The sequence below is a fragment of the Musca autumnalis genome, unplaced genomic scaffold (assembly GCF_047663935.1).
Source record: "Musca autumnalis isolate F117 unplaced genomic scaffold, ASM4766393v1 scaffold_1, whole genome shotgun sequence".
In the NCBI taxonomy this organism is placed as follows: domain Eukaryota; kingdom Metazoa; phylum Arthropoda; class Insecta; order Diptera; family Muscidae; genus Musca; species Musca autumnalis.
In genome coordinates this window covers 252,243,232-252,269,125 of record NW_027411644.1, presented here as the reverse complement: position 1 = coordinate 252,269,125, position 25,894 = coordinate 252,243,232, and the positions used below count along the sequence as shown (strand labels likewise).

At 35.3% G+C, this 25,894-nt stretch overlaps 1 protein-coding gene across 3 annotated transcripts in view; it reads right to left on the bottom strand.

The window, feature by feature from the left end:
• Nucleotides 1-25,894, bottom strand: part of sba (six-banded) — a 762,450-nt gene that overhangs the window by 712,909 nt on the left and 23,647 nt on the right. For all 3 annotated transcript variants that reach the window (XM_073960711.1, XM_073960712.1, XM_073960713.1), the window contains exon 2: nucleotides 16,781-17,940. In XM_073960711.1, coding sequence (XP_073816812.1) covers nucleotides 16,781-17,877 — 1,097 coding nt within the window. In that variant the 5' untranslated portion in view covers nucleotides 17,878-17,940. The remainder of the gene's footprint in view (nucleotides 1-16,780; nucleotides 17,941-25,894) is intronic.

Genomic DNA, 25,894 nt, shown 5'->3' with positions numbered 1-25,894 from the left:
CAAACGTTGAACTAAGAAGAGGACCTATATGGGCCATTTTAGAAGTTAAACTAAATTTGGAGAAAATATTAGGAGATCCTAAGTTTGGACCAAATTGGTTGATCGGTTCGGAAGTTATCGTGCTCTCCAGCCACTACATATGGTGCCACAGGGGTTTTTACCCCTTTCGGGCTGTATTCTTGTAGTGGTATGGACTTGCCTCTGAAAAAAATTTTACCGTCGTAATTGAGGCAGCAAATTCAAGTTACTTCAAAAATAACACTGTGAGCACAAATTTTGGGGCAGAGATAATTCCTTTTGGAGATGAAAGTCCTTGGTGAGTATATTAAGAACTCCGAACGACAGATCCGGCTTGAGTCAAACCTCCGCGTTAAGGCGTGAAGTTTTTGCTTGAAACCCTGTAAGCCATCAGGAATTAGCGTTATATCTTTGTTCACTGTTGCTTTAGCTTATTATTGAGATGACATGTCTTCAGTCAAATCGAATGAGGATTATTTTCGTAGAGCCCTTCGACCTTCTAACTCGCTTCCTTCAATGTCCTTTTCGTCCTTTGTTTTAAGAGCCGCTATAAAAGTACCACAGATGACATTTTTCAGATTCGAAATGTTCTGTTTTTGTTCAGAAAAAGACTACGGTATCATAGGGGTTTTTGCAACTTTCAGGCTATTTTCTCAGGAAGTATGCACTAGCCTTTGATAAAACTTGTACCGTTGTGTGGGATGACGTGAATACAAGTTCCTACAACAAAAATCAAAGCGATTCGAGAGCTGGTCCTAAACTGAACTTTTCTGAAATCCGTTAGCATAAACGCTGAGGATATAAAAAGAACAATAAAAATATTTTTACTCGAGTTTGGGATCAAAATTTTCAATATTTTAGTTGACAGTAGTGAATCTAATAGTTTTGATGGTTGTTCGAAAACAAAAGTCCTTTGGAGGGGGCCAAAAACAGGCTATAATCCTTGCGGTGATTTTTTCCATCGATTAAGCACTTATTGGGTAACTAATGGATATTGTAGACAATACCTTTAGTGAATAGAGTTGTTTGATGCTCTGGCTGTATATACATATATACATACATATACATAGCCCTACGTTGAAATTAGTGCCAAAATGAAACAAAAGTTACAAAAACATAAAACTACAAATTATATTTTTTTCTTTAAGGAATTTGACTTACTTTTTGTTAATTAAAAAAACTTCTCATGATTCAATATACATACACATCACAAAACTGAAAAACTGGTCAACGTTCTTTGCTTTACCTTTTAGGGCAATTCTTGTAAAAGTCATTTGCAAACATTCCTTTGTGGTTTTTTTGTTTCTCTCATGGAACTAGGTTTTAAAGTTTGAGAACAACAAACGACAACGCGACATGTAAGATAATAGCCTAAGGGCAACATTATGCAAACAAATGTGCAACATACAGATACTTGTTGTTGTTGTTGTGTACGTACATATTTGTTTAATGCATAATATTCCTGAAAGAACAGCAAACCAGCCAGCGGACAAACAGCAACTGCAACAAATATCGAAAAGCGAGCAAACCATATTAACAACAGCAGCAACAACAACAAGTACAAAACATCAACAACAGCAGCATATGAATGCATCTCATTCACTTAAAACAAAACTGACAGACATCTGTCAACTGTGCACGACATAAATGCAAATATTTGTTCATGTCTTTTGATAACCATCGCTAAAGATATGTAGAAGGAGGGGGACAATATTTAATGTATATACATGTGTAGATATGTAACACCACTTTGAATTGGTAGGGGCCGACGACACGAATTTTGGAATGTAAACTTTGTATGGAATTCTATGAATTATACACTGAAATTAAAATGTTTTTGAGTACTTTGCATGTTCAAACAGCTTCAAAAATAAATAAGGTAGCGGTACTGACTACTTTATATTCTACACTAATTACCAAGGGGCCAACAAGGAAACGTGGTAGTGCAGAGCACCACTACATTTCCTGCTAGCAAACTTACGTTTTAGAACCTAGTTTATAGAAATTTTAAAATATCTACTTATATGTACATATTTAGATAATTTTAAAAACATTGCAACATTGAATTTTTCACACAATCAATCATGGCAAGATGCATTATTGATGTCTGCTTTATCTTTGAATTGTTGTAAACACTTACTACTAAAGTATTGACTTCATTTTCATTGTAGCTTAAAATATTTACAGTAATAAACAACGGTAATAATTTTATTTATTTTGACTTGCGTCGGCTTTAGGTGGCTTCTTTTTCCACGAAGAAAAAAAGATTAAAGCGGAATTGCAAACATGCAAGAGAGACAGCTACCGTGGAGCCCTGTTTATTCTAACTTAACAATATTCTACTTATATCTGATGAAGATTGCTTTTGTTGATGTTACCGAAGTTATTTGTTATTTCCTTTAGGGAAACAAGGGTATATGAAGAAAAGACAATTTTTTTAGTTTTCCATCGAAAAAAATTAAAAAATTTTTTAAGCTACACGAAAGATTTTTGGTACATGGATTGAGAAAAAATTCCCATTCTCAAATCTGTTCGAGATACTATTTTCGGTTATTGCGCGTAAAAGTTATAGCGGTTTCAATTCTGATAATAAGGAAAAATCTTAAAAGAACGCTACTCATTATATTGAGAAACATTGTAAAGTAATGGCTTCCTACATACTATATTATTACCGAGGTCCAATAACTTTAGTGAAGAAGATGTAAGTTTTGCGGAAAATAAGATAAAATTCATGCTGTTTATGCATCTTAAATATATTAAAAAAATATTTACGTAATCTAAACATCGCGAAGATTCAAATGAAACAAAAACTTTACAAATCTGTTTAGCGGTTCGCATATTATAGCAAAAACAAAAAAAGATGTTTTTGTCTTTTTTGATTTATATGATCCGGAACGCCGAAAAACTGAAATATCGCGGGGTGCCAGCACACTCAAAAGGATATTGTAAATACTGTACCCAAATAATAGGGTTTTTATTTGATCCAGTAATAGTCATAGTTACTGGTAAACTACAATAGTTCGCGTATTATAATAGTACAAACCTTGGCTTCATGGAAACTAAATTTGTTTGTCCTTTACTCAAAATAAAAAATTGAATCGCCTTAGTACTTTCGCTCGTTCATCTTTCTGGCTGGCTGGTGTGCAGGATTATTCTCGAACGAGTCAACCGATGTTGTTCAAAGTTTTCACCTTGTAATATTTTATTCAAACATAGATCAGATTTGAAGATAGGCAGCATCGGAACTCCACCACAAACGCTCAAAGGGAGTAACCTCCTCCGAATACCCCTCACACCAAATTAATAGCTTGCAGTTGCATGTCTCGGATCGTTTTGAATTTTTTCAGAAGTTTGTCCTCGCGATCGTTTTACGACGATATTGAGATAATGGCACAAAAGCTCAAAAAAACCTTGTCGGTACCAACGAAAATGACTAAAAACAAAAAACCCCTCTACTGGTTCTATCTACCGTTTTGACCCGAGAAGGCATTACTTCGAACGGTGATCTTGAAGCAACTTTAAATGGAAGGTGCTTACACCTGGGAAGTTTTTGCGGATTCTGAAACTACAATGTTTATAGATGAGAAAAATAAAAAAACAAAAAAAAAAAAAAATTACCGGATCGCTTTATAAATAAATCGCGATTCAAGTCGGAATTTTTGGGGTTTTTTAGGTTTTCCCGATTTTGCTTGGAAACCGCAAGTGATATCAAAATGGGATTAGAGAAAATGTTGTAGCTTTGAAAATTCTCTAAAAGAGGCCTTTATGATAATTTCGTAGGTTTTACCGTTATTGAGATATAGAAGTTCAAATTGGGACAATGCATTGACTGTATCGCCTTCTTATAAAACAATGTCATGACTGCAATTTCCCAACATAAACTTTTATATCTCGAAAATTGTCCAACCTAGGAAAAAATTACGAAAGCCAATCAATCTTGTATAGAATTTTCACAGCTAAAAAATTCTCTCTAGTCCCATTTCGATCAGACTTACGGTTTTCAAGCAAATCGTGAAAACCTTAATATCTCAAAAATGGCAAAATCTAGGAACAGATCATAACCGTCAATCCTCTAGAGATTTTTCACAACTACAACATTTTCTTTAGCCCCATTTCAATAGGACTTGTGAAATGTGAATTTTTACCGCGATTTATATAAAAATCCCTCCAGAGATTTTTTCTTGTTTTTTGATTTTTCTCACCTATGAACATTGCTGTTTCAAAATCCGCAAAAAATTTGCCAGGTGTAAGCTGTGTTCACTTAAATTTAGTTAAGGCCCCCCAATATATGACTTAGTTTTATAACGTAGCGATACGGTCAATGGATTGTCCCAATTTTAACTTCTATATTTCAATAACGGTAAAACCTACGAAATTATCATAAAGGTCAATCTTGTAGAGAATTTTCACAGCTAGAACATTTTCTCCCATCCCATTTCGATATTACTTGTGGTTTCCAAGCAAAATCGGGAAAACCTAAAAAAAACACTAATAATTCCGACTTGAATCGCGATTTATTTAAAAAGCGATCCGGCGATTTTTTTGTTTTTTGATTTTTCACATCTATAAAAATTTTACTTTCAGAATCCGCAAAATCTTCCCAGGTGTAAGCACCCTCCATTTAAAGTTGCTTCAAGAGCACCGTGCTCGGCCAGCAGACTCCCACAGAAATTACATGATCGTGTTCGTGTATATTTTTATTTTGAGAGCGGTATATACTGGATTGCCCTTTCAGGATTCCGTCTCATCCACCACAGGAAGGCGTTAGCGAAATACATCGAATTTTGGGAGAGCAGTAGGGATTATGTTGCTTCGTGCTGAGCCAACTTGAATATCCCTTTGAAACTCCCAACAACAGCGCTAGCGGAAGTCACTAAAGCCGAATATTGATGATCCTGTCCCTAATAACGTGACATTTCTGTAGTTTAGAGCAGAAAAGAAGCTGAACAATACCTGCTGCCTTCGGAATAGTCATGGTCGTTCGAGAAATAAAGGCGATTGATTTGAAACCTAGTGCACCAATCTGTACAGCTTGACTCGAATGACCCATACTAAGAATGCATGGGGGTAGTGGCCAAGTGTGAGATTGAACTGCTAAATGTGTATATCCCACCAATTAATAATTGTGGTTGATTGTTTTCTTGAATTTTGAACGGTTTAATATCTATGGAGCAGAATCCTAGAAAAGAGGATAAAAATCGCAATTGTTTTCCTATTTTGACCATTAAGATCCGTTTCTACAGAATTCGTATGTTCTAGAAAGTTATTTAATAAGATATAAGGTACATTTTTCTAGTTGGTTGTTTGCTTCAATTTTGATCGATTTGATACCTGTATAACAAAACTTGAGAAAAAAATTTTAAAAGAAATTTGACCATGGCGATTTTTACTTGCAGATGAAGCTTGATGGATTATATGTGTTCACAATTTTTGTTCTTAAAGACAAGAGCTACAACTTTGCCAAGATAAATTCAAATTTCCTAACGTTTTGGAAGATATAGTCCTGACTGAATGACCCTTTCTACATCAAAGCCTCAAACCTTTGGAGGTCTATATCCGCGAAAGTTGATGAGATAGGGAAAAACGACGAGACACGTGTCTTCTCATTTTTGGTGTTCTATCACACTGTGGTGTCAGAATATGGTTAATAATTTTCGTGTTGCACAGTGTAACAGGTCCTAGGATATTTTGATTGACATCACCAACTATGGGATTCAATTTTAGGAAATAATCAGAGGAGCTTAGCCCTTGCTGAACACACACAGAAAAATGTATGTTTAAAATATGTTTGGATCCAAACAAAATTATATTTGGGACTGGTTGCAAACAAATATATGTTTGCAACATTTTGTAAAATATCTCAATTTTATTTGTGTAGGTCCAACATATTTTTTATGGGTGGAGAGAGGATTTTTGTCAAAGAGAGTAACAATGGGGCTCTTACGGCTGCGGAATGCAATTTTATAATAACAAGCTGTGTGTATGGTGTAATAGAAGACGCAGAAGCGAAGACAGGAGGGTAAAAAGTTTCTTTTTACTTTGGTGGTGTGTATGTGGCCAAACGCATGTGTTTCGTGATTTGTTGTTGTTTGTTGCGATTGTTTTCTCCACAAGCAGTTATTGGTATCAATTATTTTTGTTCTTTTTCTTAATTTTTCTAAATACAATCTTACTCAACGATTGTATTTAGAAAAAGTAAAGTGTGTGTAGAAGGACGGTAAAGTGTGTGAATAAATCAGTATTTAGTGTTCTCTTAAAGAAATGTTGTTTTTTAGCCAATTAAATGCCCAACACATTTTATAATTGGAAGTTTTATAATTGAATCAAAAAGCGAATGGAAATATGTTATTGCACAAAAAAGAAATCGGATTTAATATTGGTAATAAAATTATTACAATTTTCCTATAAATGCATATTTATCAAATATGGTTGTACCTATTTATTAAATTATATAACCATTTGATTCCAGATGCCGATTTCCCGTTGATGATTTCATTTTTGAGGAGAATGTGCTTTATTTCACAAAAAACCAAAAGCGTTCAACGATGTTTCTATATTTTGCAATTAATAGTTTTTATTTGTTTTTCTCTTAAAAGTGTGACATATATCTTGTATTTAGATTTAAGTATGGATCTACGCGTCTGTTGTTGCTTTTGTGTTTGGGATTTCTATACATGTAAATAAAAGAAAAACCCCCAGTTATAAATGTATGTCGGAGTAAGACAATGGGTCTCCCATGAGCGTAAATTTACTCTCGGTCACCACCAGTTAGAGTCTACACAGGTTGTGTGTGAGACTAAATTTACGCTCACGGGAAACCTATTTGGTTTGTATATTTCATCCAAACAAATATTTGTTTGCACCCAAACATATATTTGTTTGCAGGACCCAAACATATGTTATGTTTGGGACTGTTGCAAACATATATGTATATATTTGCTGCAAAATATGTTTGGGACATATGTTAGGGAGGCCGTTGGGTTCATCATCACTGCTTCATCCTGAAATAGAACCAAATTTTCCAAACCAGCTTCGCCGTATGAACCTTTAGCGACCCTGGAGTCAGAGAGCTCGAATTAGAAGTCAATAGGTTAGTCGGTGAAAACAAGCGAAAAAAACATCTGAATGCTGCAACATTGTAACAATTTTTAATAGCGTGTTCGTGACAGAAAACGTGAGATATCTTACCCTACAATTTAGTGAGCTCGTGGATACTGACCGGACAAAGAAATATGTTTTGAATTGTTTGCGATCTCTTTCATCCAACGAGGAACCACCAGAGTTTACGATTGTAGGTGTTATCCAAGGCGCAAAATCATTTAATGCGCTTGGGCCCGAACAAATTTCTATGGTGATGCTAAAGCAGCTGAATGAACCAGGAATACTGTGTTTGGGCAAATTCTTCAATGTATATTTAGCCCTCTAGAAGTTTTCATGCCTGGAAATTGGACAGGCCAGTCCCGCTACTGAAGCCACGCAAGGATGCCAGCAAAGGTGAAATATACAGGCTGATCTCACTTTTGTCACCAGTAAAAATATTATTGGGGCGTTACTCCTCCCCAGTATCAGAGCGCGAAATAGTTATAGGGTTCTACGTCATAGTACCATCGCTGATAACATTGATTTTTTCTCCTCGAGGAATATAAAATATCCGTCACTATGTCAAGAGCCACATTGTCCATCACATGGGCTGCGAAGATGAAGCTCCCACTTAAAGTGCAGGTCGATTGATCAATAATTCCGACACTAATTACCCCAATATCTTGGGGTTACATTCGATATCTTATACAAGTTATCTGCGATAAGATGATAAGTAGGAAGAAGGTCCTCAAGTCTCTATCTGTCAGCACTTGTGGAACAGATAAAGAAGCCTTGTTAACCAAATACAATGTGATAGGTCGATCTGTGCTAAGATATGTCAACCACTGGTCGAAACACTATGGGTCAATCCGGTAGGTAAGAACAGGCTGCCGTGGGATTGTTGTCGGTGTAACACTATAATGAGAAGCATTAGATCTTTCCGGTGCGCCGTCACAACAAAACGTTATCGATATAGTGTATTTTTGAGTTCTATTTGTCATTCATATCATGATATAATTCAGTCAGTACCTATGTATATCTATCATCCTCCAATTCCCTCATATTTTTATTTTCCGTTTATCAGAATGAATGAATATTATTCCTCTAAATATCTGAATGCGAAGCCAAAGATTTTTTTATACAAAAAACTGAAATTGAAACAAAATTTCAACACCAAAAACCAGAAGGAGTTAAAAGCCCTTTAATAACGTACTGCTAAAAACAAAACCAACAGATTTTCATATCCGCAGGCATGGGGATGAAAAATCATTTTCTAATAGAATAATATCCCTATTCGTCGACAACAAAAACAAAAAACAAGTAACCACTGCAAGCAAGCAAAATATCTGTACACTCGTCCTTGTCCTGCCGTGACTTGAAGTCTTTTTCTTCTACTCGGCAACATACCGCATAGATATTATTTTTCTTTTACGTAGTTATAAAAAGTTTTATGGTTTCATCAACAAATGTTAATCTTCTTTTTTCGTACTTTTTTCTCGTTTTGATCCTTTCAAACGCTACAAGGTTAAACAACAACAAAACAAAAAAGCAATATTCTTAAAAAATAATATTCTTTTGTGTTGTGGTGCTATGTTCTACACCAATAAAATGAATGTAAAAAGCCTGAAATTGATCCTTTGAAAAAAGAATCCACAAAATATTTAAATCTTGAATTTTATATCAGTGTTGAGAAGAACGATTTAATATTTGCGGCACTTTTCAGGTAGATTAATGGTATAATAAGACCAGTGGTATAATAATTTGTTATTTAGTTTAATAAGATTATATTTTGGGGAATATTTACTAAACATCTTTAAAAAGTCCAAGCTGTGACACCTGCCTTGGCTCTTCTTAAAAATCTTTAAAAAATCCATGAATTTTTCTGCCTTTGGCTGGTGCTAAATATCTGCACAAATCCATCCTTATGGCCAATCATATGAAAACTCTAAAAATACTCCTGAAAATCTTTAAAAAATCCAAGCTTATGTGGCCTTTTGGCTTTTAAATATCCACGTTTATAATTGTTCCACAGGGGAGACTTCTCTCATATCAATGAGTGCACCCCGATTCATATTAGCTCAATGATATGGAACATACAGTTTATCGCCGAGTCCGAACGGCGTATCCTACGACAAGACTTGTACAGAAGTTTTACATGGCTGAAATACTCAGGAAATGTCGCCAACATTACTGAGGGGTATTTTGCCACCGTTGAAAAGTGTTTTGATGTTGCCTGGCAGGGGAATCGAACCCACGACCTTATGTGTGCAAGGCGGGTGTGCATACCATTGCACCACGATGGCACCCATGATGCCCTTTTGGCTTCCTTTAAAAAATGCCCCTTTGGTTTCTCTTAAAAATCTTTAAAATATCCACGCTTACGTTGCCTTTTGGAGGTTCTTAAAAATCTTTAAAAATCCACGCTTAAGTTGCCTTTTGGAGGCTCTTAAAATCTTTAAAAATCCAAGCGTATGTTGCCTTTTGGAGGTTCTTAAAAATCTTTAAAAATCCACGCTTAAGTTGCCTTTTGGAGGCTCTTAAAATCTTTAAAAATCCAAGCGTATGTTGCCTTTTGGAGGCTCTTAAAATCTTTAAAAATCCAAGCGTATGTTGCCTTTTTGCAGCTCCTAAAAATCTTTAAAAAATCCACGCTTATGTTGCCTTTTTGCAGCTCCTAAAAATCTTTAAAAAATCCACGCTTATGTTGCCTTCTTGCAGCTCCTAAAAATCTTTAAAAAATCCACGCTTATGTTGCCTTTTTGCAGCTCCGAAAAATCTTTAAAAAATCCACGCTTATGTTGCCCATTGGCAGCACATAAATTTTTTTAAAAAATCCGCACTTATGTAAATTTTTGGCAGCTCCTAAAAATCCTTAAAAAATCCACGCTTATGTTGCCTTTTGGCAGCACATAAATTTTTTTAAAAAATCCGCGCTTATGTAAATTTTTGGCAGCTCCTAAAAATCCTTAAAAAATCCACGCTTATGTTGCCTTTTGGCAGCTCCTAAAAATCCTTAAATTAAATTTTTTAAAAAAATCCACGCTTATGCTGCCATTTGGCACCACATAAATTTTTTAAACAAATCCACGCTTATGTAAATTTTTTAAACAAATCCACGCTTATGTAAATTTTTTAAAAAAATCCACGCTTATGTAAATTTTTTAAACAAATCCACGCTTATGTAAATTTTTTAAACAAATCCACGCTTATGTAAATTTTTTAAACAAATCCACGCTTATGTAAATTTTTTAAAAAAATCCACGCTTATGTAAATTTTTTAAACAAATCCACGCTTATGTAAATTTTTTAAACAAATCCACGCTTATGTAAATTTTTTAAACAAATCCACGCTTATGTAAATTTTTTAAAAAAATCCACGCTTATGTAAACTTTTGGCAGCTCCTAAAAATCCTTAAAAAATACACGCTTATGCAAATTTTTGGCAGCTCCTAAAAATCCTTAAAAAATTCACGCTTATGTTGTCTTTTGGCAGCACCTAAAAATCTTAAAAAAAATCCACGCTTATGTTGCCTTTTGGCAGCACCTAAAAATCGTTGAAAAAATCCACGCTTAAGTTGCCTTTTGGCAGCACCTAAAAATCCTTAAAAAATCCACGCTTATGTAAATTTTTGGCAGCTCATAAAAATCCTTAAAAATCCACGCTTATGTTGCCTTTTGGCAGCACCTAAAATCTTTGAAAAATCCACGCTTATGTTACTTTTTGGCAGCTCCTAAAAATCTTTAAAAAATACACGCTTATTTTGCCTTGTGGCAGCTCCTAAAAATCTTTTAAAAAACAAGCTTATGCTGCCTTTGACAGTTCTTAAAAATCGTTAAAAAAAATCCTCGACTATGTTACTTTTCAACAGCTCCTAAAAATCTTTAAAAAATCCGGGCTTATGTTGCATTTTGGCAGTTCCTAAAAATCTTTAAAAATTCACGCTTATGTCACCGTTTGACAACTCTTAAAATCTTTAAAAAAATCCGCGTTTATGTTCCATTTTGGCAGATCCTAAAAATCTTTAAAAAATCCGCGCTTATGTTGCATTTTGGCAGATCCTAAAAATCTTTAAAAAATCCACGCATATTTCACCATTTGACAACTCTTAAAATCTTTAAAAAATCCACGCATATTTCACCATTTGACAACTCTTAAAATCTTTAAAAAATCCACGCATATTTCACCATTTGACAACTCTTAAAATCTTTAAAAAATCCACGCATATTTCACCATTTGACAACTCTTAAAATCTTTAAAAAATCCACGCTTATGTTGCCTTTTGCCAGTTCGTAAAAATCTTTAAAAAACAGGCTTATGTTGCCTTTTGGCAGTTCCTAAAAATCGTCAAAAAATCCTCGTTTATGTTACTTTTTGGGAGCTCCTAAAAATCTTTAAAAAATCCACGCTTATCTTGCCTTTTGGCAGCTCCTAAAAATCTTTAAAAAATTCACACTTTAAAAATCTTTTAAAAATCCACGCTTTTCGTTTATGTTACTTTTTGACAACTCCTAAAATCTTTAAAAAATCTAAGCTTATCTTGCCTTTTGCTGCTCCTTAAAATCTTTAAAAAATCTAAGCTTATCTTGCCTTTTGCAGCTCCTTAAAATCTTTAAAAAATCCGCGCTTCTGTTACCATTTGACAACTCCTAAAATCATTAAAAAATCCACGCTTATGTTGCCTTTTGGCAGTTCCTAAAAATCTTTAAAAAATTCACGCTTATCTTGCCTTTTGGCAGCTCCTAAAATCTTTAAAAAATTCAAGCTTATCTTGCCTTTTGGCAGCTCCTAAAAATTTTTAAAAAATCCACGCTTATGTTCCCTTTTGCAGATCGTACAAATCTTTAAAAAATCCACGCTTATGTTCCTTTTTGCAGATCCCAAAAATCTTTAAAAAATCCACGCTTATGTTACCATTTGGCAACTACTAAAATCTTTAAAAAACCTACGCTCAGGGACGTACGCAGGATTTCATTTCGGGGGGGGGCCCAACTTGACCAAAAATCATGAAATTAAAAAATGTTGTGTAGCGTTACGCAAAGCCATTTTAATGGGTTATGGCCATTTATAAGGATCCATTTTCATGCATTTGTTTAAGAAATCTATTAAACCTTGAGTTACCTTCTATTTTTTTTTTGGTTTTTTTTTTTTTTTTTTTTGAAAAAATCTTTCTGGCAAGTGCCCGCCTATAAAGCACTGTTTTTACTAAAGCAGTTTACGGTACCCACTGTAGTTTGAAAAAGAATAAACCGATCGGCATATATTTTTGTGGGATCATTACGAACCTAATAATCTTGTCCATTATCGAAACGGAATTAAAAAAAAAACAATTTTTAAAAATTTTGAAAAGTTAAAATCGAAATTTCGGTTTTAACAAAAATAAGAAACTGTAAAAATTTGATATTTTTGTTGGACTCCGTCAGCTTTTTTTTTAAAGACTCTCTCGGTTAATCACATGCTTTATGTGTATAATAGTCCTACAAAAACATATAAAGACCGGAGCATCCGTTTTCGAGCTACAGTGGGCACCGCTTTCAAAAGTGCCTCTTCGAGGAAAAGACGTTTTTAGTTTCTATGCTAGATACAAAACACAACAAATGTTTCCCTTCGAAATCTCATATCTCGGTAAATTTTTGTCCGATGGACTGGAGATTTTGACCCATATTCTATTCTACATGTACTTTAAATTGAGCCAAAAAAAATTAGATTTTTCGAATTTTATGTGAAATATTGATACACAGCATATAAATTCAACAGAAAGAATTCATAATATTTAGGATACAATTTTAAATATTTACAGAGTAGGATATTTAGAATTGAAAATAGAATATAATCATATAGGTCCACGTTATGGTTTATCGCAGAATTTAACAAACACAAAGAATTGCCGTTATCTCTGCTATAGCAAGATTTTCAATATTTCGATGATCTTAGCTTAATTTTTAAGAATGGAGATATGGTGCGAAATGTATACAAATTATGGAATTTTTAGATATATTATAACATTTGAGGCAATAAATCTACTTCCAGTTCATTATTTCTCCAAATATTTTAGTCTGGCCCAAGGCATATTTATACAAGGTAGAAGTGACAACCTGCTTTATTCTTACTTTTTTTTGTAAATTTAGTTTTCAAAATTTAATAGGGTCTACTCATGAAATTTGAAACTTCGAAATTTGCTACCATAAAATTATTCTTTTCACCGTAAACGTGTAATAACAATGAATTACGACATGCTTTATATTTACATTTTGATTCAAATTTGTTCTATTTTAGAGGATTTTCAAAATGTAAAAAATTTCCTGAAAAAAATTTTGGAACGACCCTATTATTCAATATTTATTTTTGACAATTAATTTTCAATAACAACAATGTTGTTTTTGTAAATTTTTTACTTGTTGTAATTCATGCATATACCTTATACAAATTTGCCTTGGTCTGGCCCTTTTCTACAAATTTGCTTCAGAGGTCAGAAGAAGATATTCATTGGTTTCAGAAATATAGCCCCGAGTTGGTTTAAAAAGTCAATATTTAACAATGTTTGGATAATCCGTGCTGGGTCTGACTCAACAAAACGCAACTAGGGCTTCTGTATTTTGGGTCTGTACTTTCACAAAATCCTCACTTCAAATAGTTTGCACAATATTACCTTAAAAATGTTGCAGAATGTTATTTACCGGAGGAGATAGAGTCTGATTCCAGGATTATTTTTACTTTTAATATAATGTTACAAAAGAACCCCACATCATTATTTGCTAATAATAAGATAATTAATTTTGGAAACGGATCTTATTTTGAGAGACACTCCTCTCGATAGTTACCGCGCCCATAAGCTATTTTAGGAAGCATGAACTTGTTCACGAAAAATAGGATATCGCTGTAAACAAGACTACAAAATGTCCAAAGGATCCTCGAACAGTCTTTAAACTGCAGTTATGTTAGACTTGTATGAGGGACCTGAAGATGTTGTCCAAAAAAATCTCTTGAAACTTGATGTACTTTTGGAAGTTAATTTGCGAGTGGAACTAGGTAGTCCATACTAGGTTCGATTTTAGACTGAATCGGTTAGTCCCTTCGACCATTTTAATTAACATTTTTTAACTTTTATGGCAGAGGTACCGATATAACTTGAATTTAATTTGGACAAAACATTACGAGATCCATATCTTGGACCAAATAGGTTGATCCGTTCGAGAGTTATCATGAGTTCCAACCTGCCAGACAAACAGAGATACAGACGGACGGACGGTGGTAAGTACTTCCATCTTGTCTGAAACGAATATCGTCCAAACATATGTGGAGTCTAAAATCATTATTTTGATGAGACCTATTTGTTTCGTATCCTAGTGTATATAATCTCGTACACCTTAAAGTCTGAGGCTACAATTTTACTTCGGTGATGATAAAGAAAAAAATGAAGTGACGCACAAAAATTCATTTGTCTTCATTATTTTCTCATACTGTTTAGCAGCTAATTTGTCTAAAATAGGATAACAAAATTTTGGCGATGCTAGTAAAACAAATTTCTAAATGGCTTTCATGATGGAGTCCACGAAGGACCGACTCTTCATACATTTTATTCAATAGACATTTTTTCATATACTTCCATTCCCACAAAACTCAAATCGCTATTTTTGTTGTTACTGAATGAGTTTTAAGCTTCGAGAGCTATATATAGTTCGAATATGACATAAAGTTGGAGTATATTCATTATGGAATTCGCATTTGATAGTGGAATGATATGACATGAAGAAGTAATTCAGATTTCATTGGAAGTTTCTCTCAAAAACAGAATACAAACAAAAAAATTTCAAATATTTTCTTACAAAACTTGTTAATGATGAACATTTTCTGTTCAGAAAAGTATGTTTTAATTTGAAATCTTCAAACATACAAACATTTTTATGAGAAAAAAATATAATAAGTAGTTACAGTAGCTTAACAAATTTTGTTCGACCAAACCATTTCGGGGGGGGCCCGGGCCCCCTGTGCCCCCCCCCCCTGCGTAAGTCCCTGCCTACGCTTATGTTGCCCTTTGGCAGCTCCTAAAAATCTTTAAAAAACAGGATTATGTTGCCTTTGGCAGTTCCTAAAAATCTTTGAAAAATTCACGCTTATGTTGCCTTTTGGCAGTTCCTAAAAATATTTAAAAAATACAGGCTTATGTTGCCTTTTGGCAGTTCCTAAAAATCTTTAAAAAATTCACGCTTATGTTGCCTTTTGTCAGTTCCTAAAAATATTTAAAAAATACAGGCTTATGTTGCCTTTTGGCAGGTCCTAAAAATCTTTAAAAAAATCCACGCTAATATTGCCTTTTGGCTGGTCCTACAAATCTTTAAAAAATCCACGCTTATGATGCCTTTTGGCAGGTCCTAAAAATCTTTAAAAAATCCACGCTTATGTTGCCTTTTGGCAGGTCTTAAAAATCTTTAAAAACTCCACGCTTATGTTGCCTTTTGGAAGGTCCTAAAATCTTTAAACAAATCCACGCTTATGTTGCCTTTTGGCTGCTCCTCAAAAATCTTAAAAAATCCACGCATAAGTTGCCTTTAGCTGTTCCTAAAAATCTTTAAAAAATCCACTCTTACGTTGCCTTTTGGGAGGTCCTACAAATCTTCAAAAAAAAAAACGCTTATGTTGCCTTTTGACAATCCAACTAGAGATGGGCGCGTGCCTAAAAAATTAGGCACGAACATGCACGAACACGGAACAAAATTTGTATGCACATTCACGCACAAACACGGCGGTTTTCAAGAAGGCACGAACACGCACACTCACGCACGAAATTACAAAAAATAGATATTCATATATACTTCTAAAATATACATATTGCAAAATTACTTATAAACTAACATTTACATATTCTTATTTAAAAACATTATTTCCAGATGTGGAAAAAATCTCTCGCTCGTTGCTGAGCTGACGGGTATAGCCAAAATTTTCCTGGCTAATTGTTTTAAAAATTTTACATTTTACTCTTTTCAAAAGTTTCGAACATCAGTCTGGCTAGATACGTCACTCGCTAAATATGTATCAATTTCTTTATCAATTAGAGTTTAGATTAGAGTATTTTTGCTGGGTATGTTGACATCCAACGTGTTCTTATATCTTGTTTTAACGTTTTCGACAGTTTGTTGTTTAGCTCCAAAAGTTTAAAATATCTTATAAGCTTTTTTGAGCAGTCAATCAGTTTTCCCAATTCGGGAGGGGATGTTTTTCAACAGCATCATCCATAACAAAGTTCAAATTGTGGCAAGCGCAAGGTATACGTTTATATCTTTTAAAATCCGAAACAACGTTGGAACCATAGTCGTTTACAAATACAGAATTTCCCAACTTGTCTTCAATATCAAATTTAGCAAGATAAACAGCTGATTTTCAAAGACAGTATATTGCGTTTGTGTTTAGTATGGTCTCTTGCACGACTTCTAAAGGAAGCCCAAAAATTTAGCACGATCGTGACACATAGTGCAGATCGTGTTTGGTCGTGCCGTGCAAAATCGTGCCTTGAAAAAACGCACGATCACGCACGGCCAAAAATTTATTCCGGCACGACACGCACAAACACGGCGATTTTCGAGAAGGCACGAACACGCACTACTCTCGGCACGACAAGCGCCCACCTCTAAATCCAACTTATGTACATATATTTAAAAAAATTTTAGAATGATTTTTTTAACTTACCTTATATAAACAATTTCATTGTTGTTATTGGACTGCCTTCGCCAACCGGGTGCTAGATTTGGTTTAGCGTCTATTGGGCTGCTTTCATCCGAAGATTTTAATTGTAATCCGTTTGTAAGTAGATTTTTTGGTGTATTAGTTGGCAAATCTTTTACAATATTGTTGCCCGCGGAGTTGCCATCACTTTTACTTTTTGTATCACTGGCAACATGTTGCTGCGAATGTTGCCCACTGGGTGCATGTCTTTGCCTTGTATTATCACTAGCAACAACATTTAATTGCACTTCTTTAGTTTCCCCAGTAGTTGTTTGCGATATTGGCAACACTGGTTTTGTTGCAGCTGTCATATTTTGCATGTTATCCTGCTGTTGTTGTTGAATATTAACAACTTGTTGTTGTTGTGGTATTATTTGTAATTGATTGTTGTTAGTTGTAGTGCTTGTTTGGGGAATTTGAGTGATGTTGTTGGCCAATTGCTGATAAGGCTTGTTGGGACGAATTTGTGTTGCTGGACTTGAAGTTTTGTGATTCACAACTATTGCCGGTTGTTTTCGTGACTGTTGTTGTAAATTTTGATATTGTTGACTCCATGTAATGGTGTTGCTAACGCTGATGCTATTGCTAACGGATGAAGGATTGCTATTATTGCTGCTGGTAAATCTATTCGGTTGGCTGTGCAATTGTGGCGGAGGTGTCATAAAATTTTGACAAGGCATCATGTTGCTGGCAAATTGATTATTTGCATTGTGAAACATTTGTTGTTGCTGCTGCTGCGATTGCTGAGAGATTTGATAGCTTTGTTGCTGGGTTTGTTGCATTATAAACGATTGATTTGTTTGCTGCTGCTGTTGTTGTTGAAGAAAATTATTATGTTGTTGCTGTTTTATAGCATATTGTTGCATTAAATGCTGTTGTTGTTGCAAATTGTGTATTTGTGGCTGCTGCTGGAGCTGTTGGAGTTGTGCATTTCTAGCCACACCACCACTTAGCAGTGTTGCATTTGAACTATTCAACTTTTGTTGCAAAACATTAGCGCCAGACTGTTGTTGTTTTTGCTGCTGTTGTTGCGTTTGAAGGCCGGCGCTTGTTGCTGCCATTTTAAATGATCACTTAAAGTTGCCGGCAAATTATAGTGGAGACAACAGCTTGGCTGTTGTGTCCTGAAAATAAGAAAAATTTATTTTTCTTTAAATGTCTAGAAAATATTAAATATTTTGAGATAAAATAAATATATTGTACAGATCACTAATTTTAAAAATGGTAAAATTTCCAGCTTAACTGCTAAACCTTAATAACGACGGGACGTACACAAATATTTCACCAACCTACCAAAACAACGCTCTCTGAGCGTCAGTAGTACCCAAATACCTTGTGTCCCAAATCACATTTAAAACACAAAATCCGCGACCGAAACTTACTTAAATGTTTTCATTTGTAAAACAAATAATTTTCCTTTGCAATGAACACACACATACAAACAATAACGTTCTGTCAAAGTTAAACTTTTTCAACTTACAAATAGTATACGCTCGACGTATTTCGGTAGTTCTCATAAGAATAGTCCCAATTTACATTAGGCGAGTTTACTTGCGGCAATTTTTCTCGTTCCTTTTTAAACTTGCCTCTTGCGTTTATAAAATGTCAAATACGAAAAATATAAAATGAATTGCCTGAGAATTGCCGGTACGAGAAGTTTTTTTCCATTTCCATTCTCCTTACGTGTTTCTTCTACAAACTGGGACTTGCCGCAAGTAAACTCGCCTAATGTAAATTGGGACATATGTACATGTATTCTACTTTTTTCACCACACACGCCCTGGGTATACGTCCGTATATAGGTATGGGCCTAAAGTTTTAAGGTAAGGTCACACTGCCGGTCGTTGGAACAAATATTTGCCGAATGTGACCTTACCTTTAGGCATTTGTGGAATATTTGGTTTTTCTAAATAGCCTAGCTTAGCTTGACCTAATTACGCCACTGAAAGACCCAATCAACACAGTCTACACCAAGCAAAGGAACGTAATTCGACATAGGTGGACATTTTGGAAAGAAGTGTGGATAATAATATTTTAGCGTTGTAACAAAGATCACAAAGATTACTATCAGCTTCAGTCTGGGAGGTGTATGAAAGAGAGGCCCTAAATATGGGTTTATTTCGGTTTCCATATCTCAGGAAGAATTGGCTTATTCCTATAATTTCAGCACTATACAAAAAAGGCCTTAAACCTGATAGAAGCACAAACTCGTTGACCTTAGCGAATGAATGGACCGGCATATTTCATCTTGGTACTGGATCTATTTTTGAGAATCATTCCTTTCTGTAGTGCCAATCAGGCATTTCAGTAATGTTAGCGACATTTCCTGAGTATTTCAGCCATGTAAAACTTCTCTACAAAAGGGGTGTCTTAGAACACGCAATTCGGAATCAGCGATAAACTGCAGGACCCATATTATTGAGCTAAAACGTACCCCAACCTCAAATAAACTTACCCCACCGCCAACAAAAAAATTGCACCCAAAAAAACTTACATCCTCTCACCATCTTTTCACTCGCGAGTAAACCGGAGCTCTGCCTATACGACAAGTTCAAGTTCAAGTGGAAGTTTCTTAAGGGGCAAGTCCACAATTCCTGAGAAACAGCCTGAAAGGTAAAAAAACCCTATGATACCGTGTGTAGTTGTTGGGACGCAAGATAACTCTTGAACGGGTCTGAGAATTCTGTCCAAAATTTGGCCTTAGTAATATTCCCTTGAAACTTAGTTTAAGCTCGAGGACAAGCCATATCGGTCTACTCCTTCAGGTACCTCCCCCAAAAAAGTTCAAAAATGTTCGGAAACATTTTTTGAAGGGAGTGACCGTTTTGGTCCATACTTTACACATGTTTATATACCTATATCAGGGTGCCACCGTGGTGCAATGGTAGGCACACCGTGTGTTCGATTCCCCGTCTAGGCAACATCAAATTGGCAACGGTCGCAAAATGCCCCTCAGTAATGTTGGCGACATTTCCTGAGTATTTCAGCCATGTAAAACTTCTCTACAAAGGGGGTCTTAGAACACGCCATTCGGACTCGGCGATAAACTGCAGGTCCCATATCATTGAGCTAATATGAATCGGGATGCACTCATTGATATAAGAGAAGTGCCCCTTGTCCCGCCTGCGATGTTTGTGGAACAATTATAATATATCTACCATATATAGATCAAGTTTGAATATGGACCATATTTGTCCACTCCTTCGGGTACCTCCAACACAAAATTTCGGATAAGGTCACTTTAAGACCTACTCTCGAATCACTTTGATGTTTGTTGAAGCAGCTTGCAGTTGCTGAATTACTTACAATGGTAAAGTTTTTTTTCAGGGGCAAGTCCATACTTCTCGAGAAAACAGCCCGAAAGGTGTAAAAAACCCTCTATGGCACCATATGTAGTGGCTGGAGAGCACGATAACTCTCGAACTGATCAACCGATTTGGTCCAAAATTTTGGCTTTGTCATATTATGTCCAAACTTAGTTTCAGTTCGAAGATGAGCAAAACCGGTCCACCATTTCCGGTACTTCCCCCCAATATTTAACAAATGTCGATAAAATGATATGCACGATATCTCTTGAACGGGGTAAACAATTTAGTCCAAACTTTGGATCTCCTAATAGTTTGTCCAAATTTAGTTTAGCTTCTAAAATGGCCCATATCGGTCCTCTCCGTACGGTACCTCCCCCACAAAAGTTCAACATTTGTGTCTGTGAGCAGGTTCGAAAATCGGCTATATATGTCAACTTTTGCATACAATTTCGGTTTAAGGGGTTATGGTCACGTATTGAGTACGAAACATTACATTTTCATGAATTTTTTTACATGAAATCTACCAATTTTGTTCTCATCTGATGAATCACTGTCTGATATTTTTTTTTTTTTTTTTTTGAAAAATATTGCACAGTTTTCTGTCGAATGGAACACTAAAGAACAATGTTTTTACCAAAGCAGTTGCGGTGCCCACTGTAGCTCGAAAATAAACCGATCAGCATATTTTTTTGTGGGATCATTAAGAACATAATAATCTCGTACTTAAGCGTAACGGAATTAAAAATATCTATTTTAAAAAATATGGTGGACTGTCAAAGTCAGAATTTCGATTTTAACTAAAGAAAATTGACAGTTTTTTTCTCGATAAAAACGTAAATTTTTTTTTAAAAAATCTCTCGCTTATGTACAAGCTTTTTATAATTATAATAACCCCACAAAAACATACGGAGATCGGATCATCCGTTTTTGGGCTACAGTGGGCACCGCATTCAAAAATGCCATTTCGAGAAAACTGCGTTTTAAACTTCGATGATTTTCGATCATTTTTGTCCGATCTTCTCGCAGCATATTCTATTCCACCCGTACTTTAAAATGAACCAATAACAATTTTTTCGTTTTTGTAAAATTTGTAAGTGGCCATAACCCCTTAAGGTCTGCTATCGAATCGCTTTGATATTTGTTGTAACAAATTTTATTCACGGTCATTACAACGATACAAGTTTTTCCGGGGCAAGTCCATACTTCCTGAGAAAATAGCCCGGAAGCTTTAAAAACGCTCGGTATTATGTTTTTCGTGGGCAATTCCATACTTTTAGACCAAGTGAAATGATTGGTGGACCCAATATCTATCAAAAGGAATGACTCCCAAAAAAAGATCCACTTCCAAAATGGACTATGTCGATCCATTCCTTCAAGTACATCCTCCGCAACACTTCAAGCCAAATATCCTTTTTGTCGGCAAATTCCAAAAAGGGCCACAAAATCCGTAATCCGGACTTTTCAATTCACACTGGCTGAGGGTAAATCTCTGTCGGATAAGACGATTGATACTTTTTTACTTGTTTATTGTACTTACTTAGCTGGCCCATTACAGAACATTTGTTCCATAGTCCGAACTAAGGAAAGATCTCCAATTATCTCTGTTTATTGCTTCGCTTTCTGGAGTACCGCGCCTTTTCATTTCTTCATCCACTTGTTTGCGTCATCTATTCCTTGGCCTGCCAATTCTGCGTGCACCGGCCCGTATTTATACGCCTTTTTAGCGGGTTCATCATCGCTCATTCTTATGATATGTATCAAAGTGTAAAAATAAATTCTTCAGCTCATTGCCCACAAAACATAAGTTATAATTCGTGTTTATGACGCAGTTCGCTCATCCATGTGGTCTCCAGAAACTATAACAAAACATGCGAGCTTACAAAAAATGAGTAGCCACTAATCCTTTGATGTTCACAAAGCAAAAAACCCAACAAACAATATTTTGACATTTCTTAATAAATATCCCCTCCTCTTTTAAATAGGTCATTAATAAACAATGATGTAGAACAAATAACCATAAATAAAAAATCAAAATGTGGAGAAGAGGAGTTAACCAAAAATCCCCAAAACTATTTAAGTCAATCAACAACAGCTTCTTCATTGGAGCAACTTAGAAAAAAATGCCGCTTGTTATGACTAATTTAGTTTTATGGGATGATGTGCCCCTAACGATTAACAATTTCAATGGCGAACGGATCATTATGAAGATGTTGAGTCACATGGAATGGCAAAAACGTATACATATGGGTCTAAAGAAAAGAGTTCATATTCTGACCAAAGAAGATATTTGAATGATTTTTTGGTGTGTTATCTCAATTAAAATGAATTCAAGTTTATATCCAAAACACATCATATGTTTTATTATGTCAAAGACTGTCGAGTATTAGAAATGGAATTAGTTTCAGAAGTTGTGTGATTAGAAACAAATTTATGATCATCCAGCGGAAAGCGTTTAATGGCATCCATTTTCGTTTTTCAACGTTTTTCCGTTGTTTCTTTGGGTCTTAAGAGATGACTCAGTAAAACAAAACTAATTGTTCCGAAAGTAACACGGACAGAAAGTCCTTGAAAGGATGGCACAGAAGCGCTTTGTTATAAGCTCAAAGCTGTCGCACCACAAAACCACCAGCATTCCGCTGAGGCCATTGAAATATCACCTAAAAAGCTGCTCGGGTGAATGAGTACTCGGTAAGCACGCTTTATCTAGATAAGTGGAACATACACATTGACGACAACACCTTGAGTTCGCCGCAGCACTTGTTAAGTGCAGCGAGTGCGGCTGCTATTGGGGGCACTACGGGGGAGTCGCACATTCTGATGATGAGGACGACTCGCTGGGGGTTGTGTTCACGCAGCAATATAGTCCTTGCCGTAGCCCCTCACATGGGCGATGGTTTTCTCCGTCCCGGCACGGACCAAAAGAATCCGGAGCAGGCATTCTGGGATATGCCGTTGTTGTTCCATCCCCTAAAAATTCATCCTTTTTGCAATTTGATTGCAATGAACTGCGAGGTAAGATCGATGAAATATTGGATTTCACAACTGCAGCTTACAGACTGATGAAGGATCACACCAGAAGTGGAGGTGGGGGATTAGCTTTACTATTGCATCAGTCTGTTGAATACAGACCTATCTCGCTTGAGCCAGGCTCTACGTGGAATGTATGGGGGTAGCAGTCTGGTGTGGAACTACCGAGGTAGAGTTTCTGACTGAGTTTCAACTGTACTCCAGGTTATAGTCCCAACATTAGCCCGCTTTTGGGCTCATCGTGAGTTGTGCCACCTGAATGTGCTGGGAGACAAGTATCCCACTAAAATTCTCAACCTATCGCTAGCCACTCACATCGTTCCCGAAGTGTGGAAAATGGGCGGGGTGGTCCCGCGAATATGAGTGCAACGCGACGGAAAAATATTCCGCCCTGAGAACTGCAACAGGGTTCCTTCTCATATCTTCAGTGGTCTATCTATACAAAAAAAAAATATTTCAAGAATTTTTACATATTTTCGTTCGTGATGTAGTTTTTTACCCTACACCACTATGTGGGGAGGGTATTATAAGTTGGTTTTTTTACTTATATATCAGGAAAAATGTCTAAAATTGTCTTTTCCATTTCAAAAAAATCAAAAAAAAATTTTTGATACTACATCAATGATTTTTGGTACGCAGATTAAGAAAAAAATCTGCATTCCAAATCAGTTTTCGTTACTAACTTTGATCGTTGCGCGCAAAAGATATGACCGTTTTAATTATGATAATTAGAAAAAATTCTAAAAAAATCGCGGCTTAATATATTTAGCTGTTATATCCTATTATCGTTAACTGAATTCGTAATCTTTGCAATGATGCAAAAAATAATCGCAAAGTCTCAATAGATTCGCGAAAAATCAAATTTGTTAAATAATTTCACGTATTTACAAACATATTTTTGAAACAATAGCGCTCATACTTACGAAAAATATATAAAAAAATTATAACAGCATCCAAACATTTTGAGGAATAAAATGAAACCTAAGTTGTGAAGGTTGGAGTTATAGTATTCATGTTATTTGCAAAAATACGAAGAAAATATTAGGAAAAAATTAAAATCATATTATTCTCATTTTATTTTTTTATGGTTTTATAGGAAAAGTTGGAGAAAAAAATGTTTGAGTTCTTCGTCATTTTCGTGAAAATTTCACGAAATAATGATGATATTCCGTTGTAACAAATTTTTCGCTTATAGTTTTCCTATTGGATAATATTATTAGAACCTTATATTAAATCACAAGGAATTCCAATTGTGGCATAACGTTAAAATAATGTTATATTGAATATTATAACATTTGAGACGCGTATAAACCGCGTAATTATGAAAATGACATGATGCGCATCCGATTTTCCAACACAGCGAATCAATCCCTTTTATTTGATGTACAGTTTGTCAAATTCTATTTGGCGGCCACGATGTAGCATCTGCTGCATATTAGGGTGCAAAATACTGTAAAATGGTCATAATTTCCGCGAAGTTCATTTACATTTTATGCGCATCCGATTTCAATAATCACCATTAAGAAATACATCATTCTATGCCGTTTCAATGCGATCTATCAAGAACCGTGGATGTAGCATCGCACTCAATTTTTAGAAAAAATCTATTATATCTCTGGATTTACGAGAGTTTTTAAACATCTGTTTTCGCACAGTGTAAACACGCGTATCGATCTATTTATTTAAGTAGAACTGACACATCCAAAACGCGTTTTAATATGCGATATTTTCAAAATAATTTTTTGCAAATTTTCAAAATTTGAGGGGTATCATATCCGCCGATCTAGTGGGTGGATTTTTTCGCGTCGTGGCTTGTTAGATTCAGAACGTAAAAAAACTAAATTTACGCGGGTTTCCACGGAAATCGAATGACGTTTGTAAATTTTAAACCAAAAAAATAGGTTTTTGAGAAAAATTTACGCACAAAAATTTCGTGTTTGGGCGCAGATTACTGTGATCCTGTGAGGGCTACACCCTCATGTTATACATTAAAAAATGCGAAATCGCGAGTACTACAATCAAATAATATGCTTTTAGGGAAATCCAGCTGCGCGTCCCGATTAGAGCAAAAATTCAAAAAACCCCATTTTTCAGGTTTCAAAATGTCAGCATCCGTTTGAGGTAGATACAGTGGATATATTAAAAAATCATACATTAGAAACTTCAACTCTGAAGTGTACTCTTTAACTTCTCCTTTGAGCATTAAGCTCTACATTGTGTTGTAAAACCACTAATTGGAAAATAACATAATGAAACTCGTTTAATTCAACGATTTTTTCCGATTTTTTTACATTAGTACGACCACAGCTTCCGCTCAAATTATTATTTTAAGAAACCCCTCGGTGAATCGGGCTAAAACAGTTTATTTTACCGAAATGCAGTCAAAAGTTATGGTATAGTAAAACTGATCGCGAGTTACAATACCCCATACCTCAGTTTCAACATAAGTTAATTTTCTACAAAAAGCTTGATATACCAAAATGAATGTCTCGACGAGCTGAGTCGATCTATAAGGGGTATATCAAAAGCAAAACCTGCTAATGCAATTAGAAAATATCACCTTTACAACGATATATAGAAGTTGTTGTAGGTGGTCAAACAACGAAGATATCGCAATAGTCGCTAATACACCCCAACTTTTCATTATAATGATGAATATCACAGCTTTGGATGGGGAGCTTCCAAAAGCAAAGCCTGACTATGAAAGAAGTATATCCCTTCTTTACAATGATGCCAAGTAGGT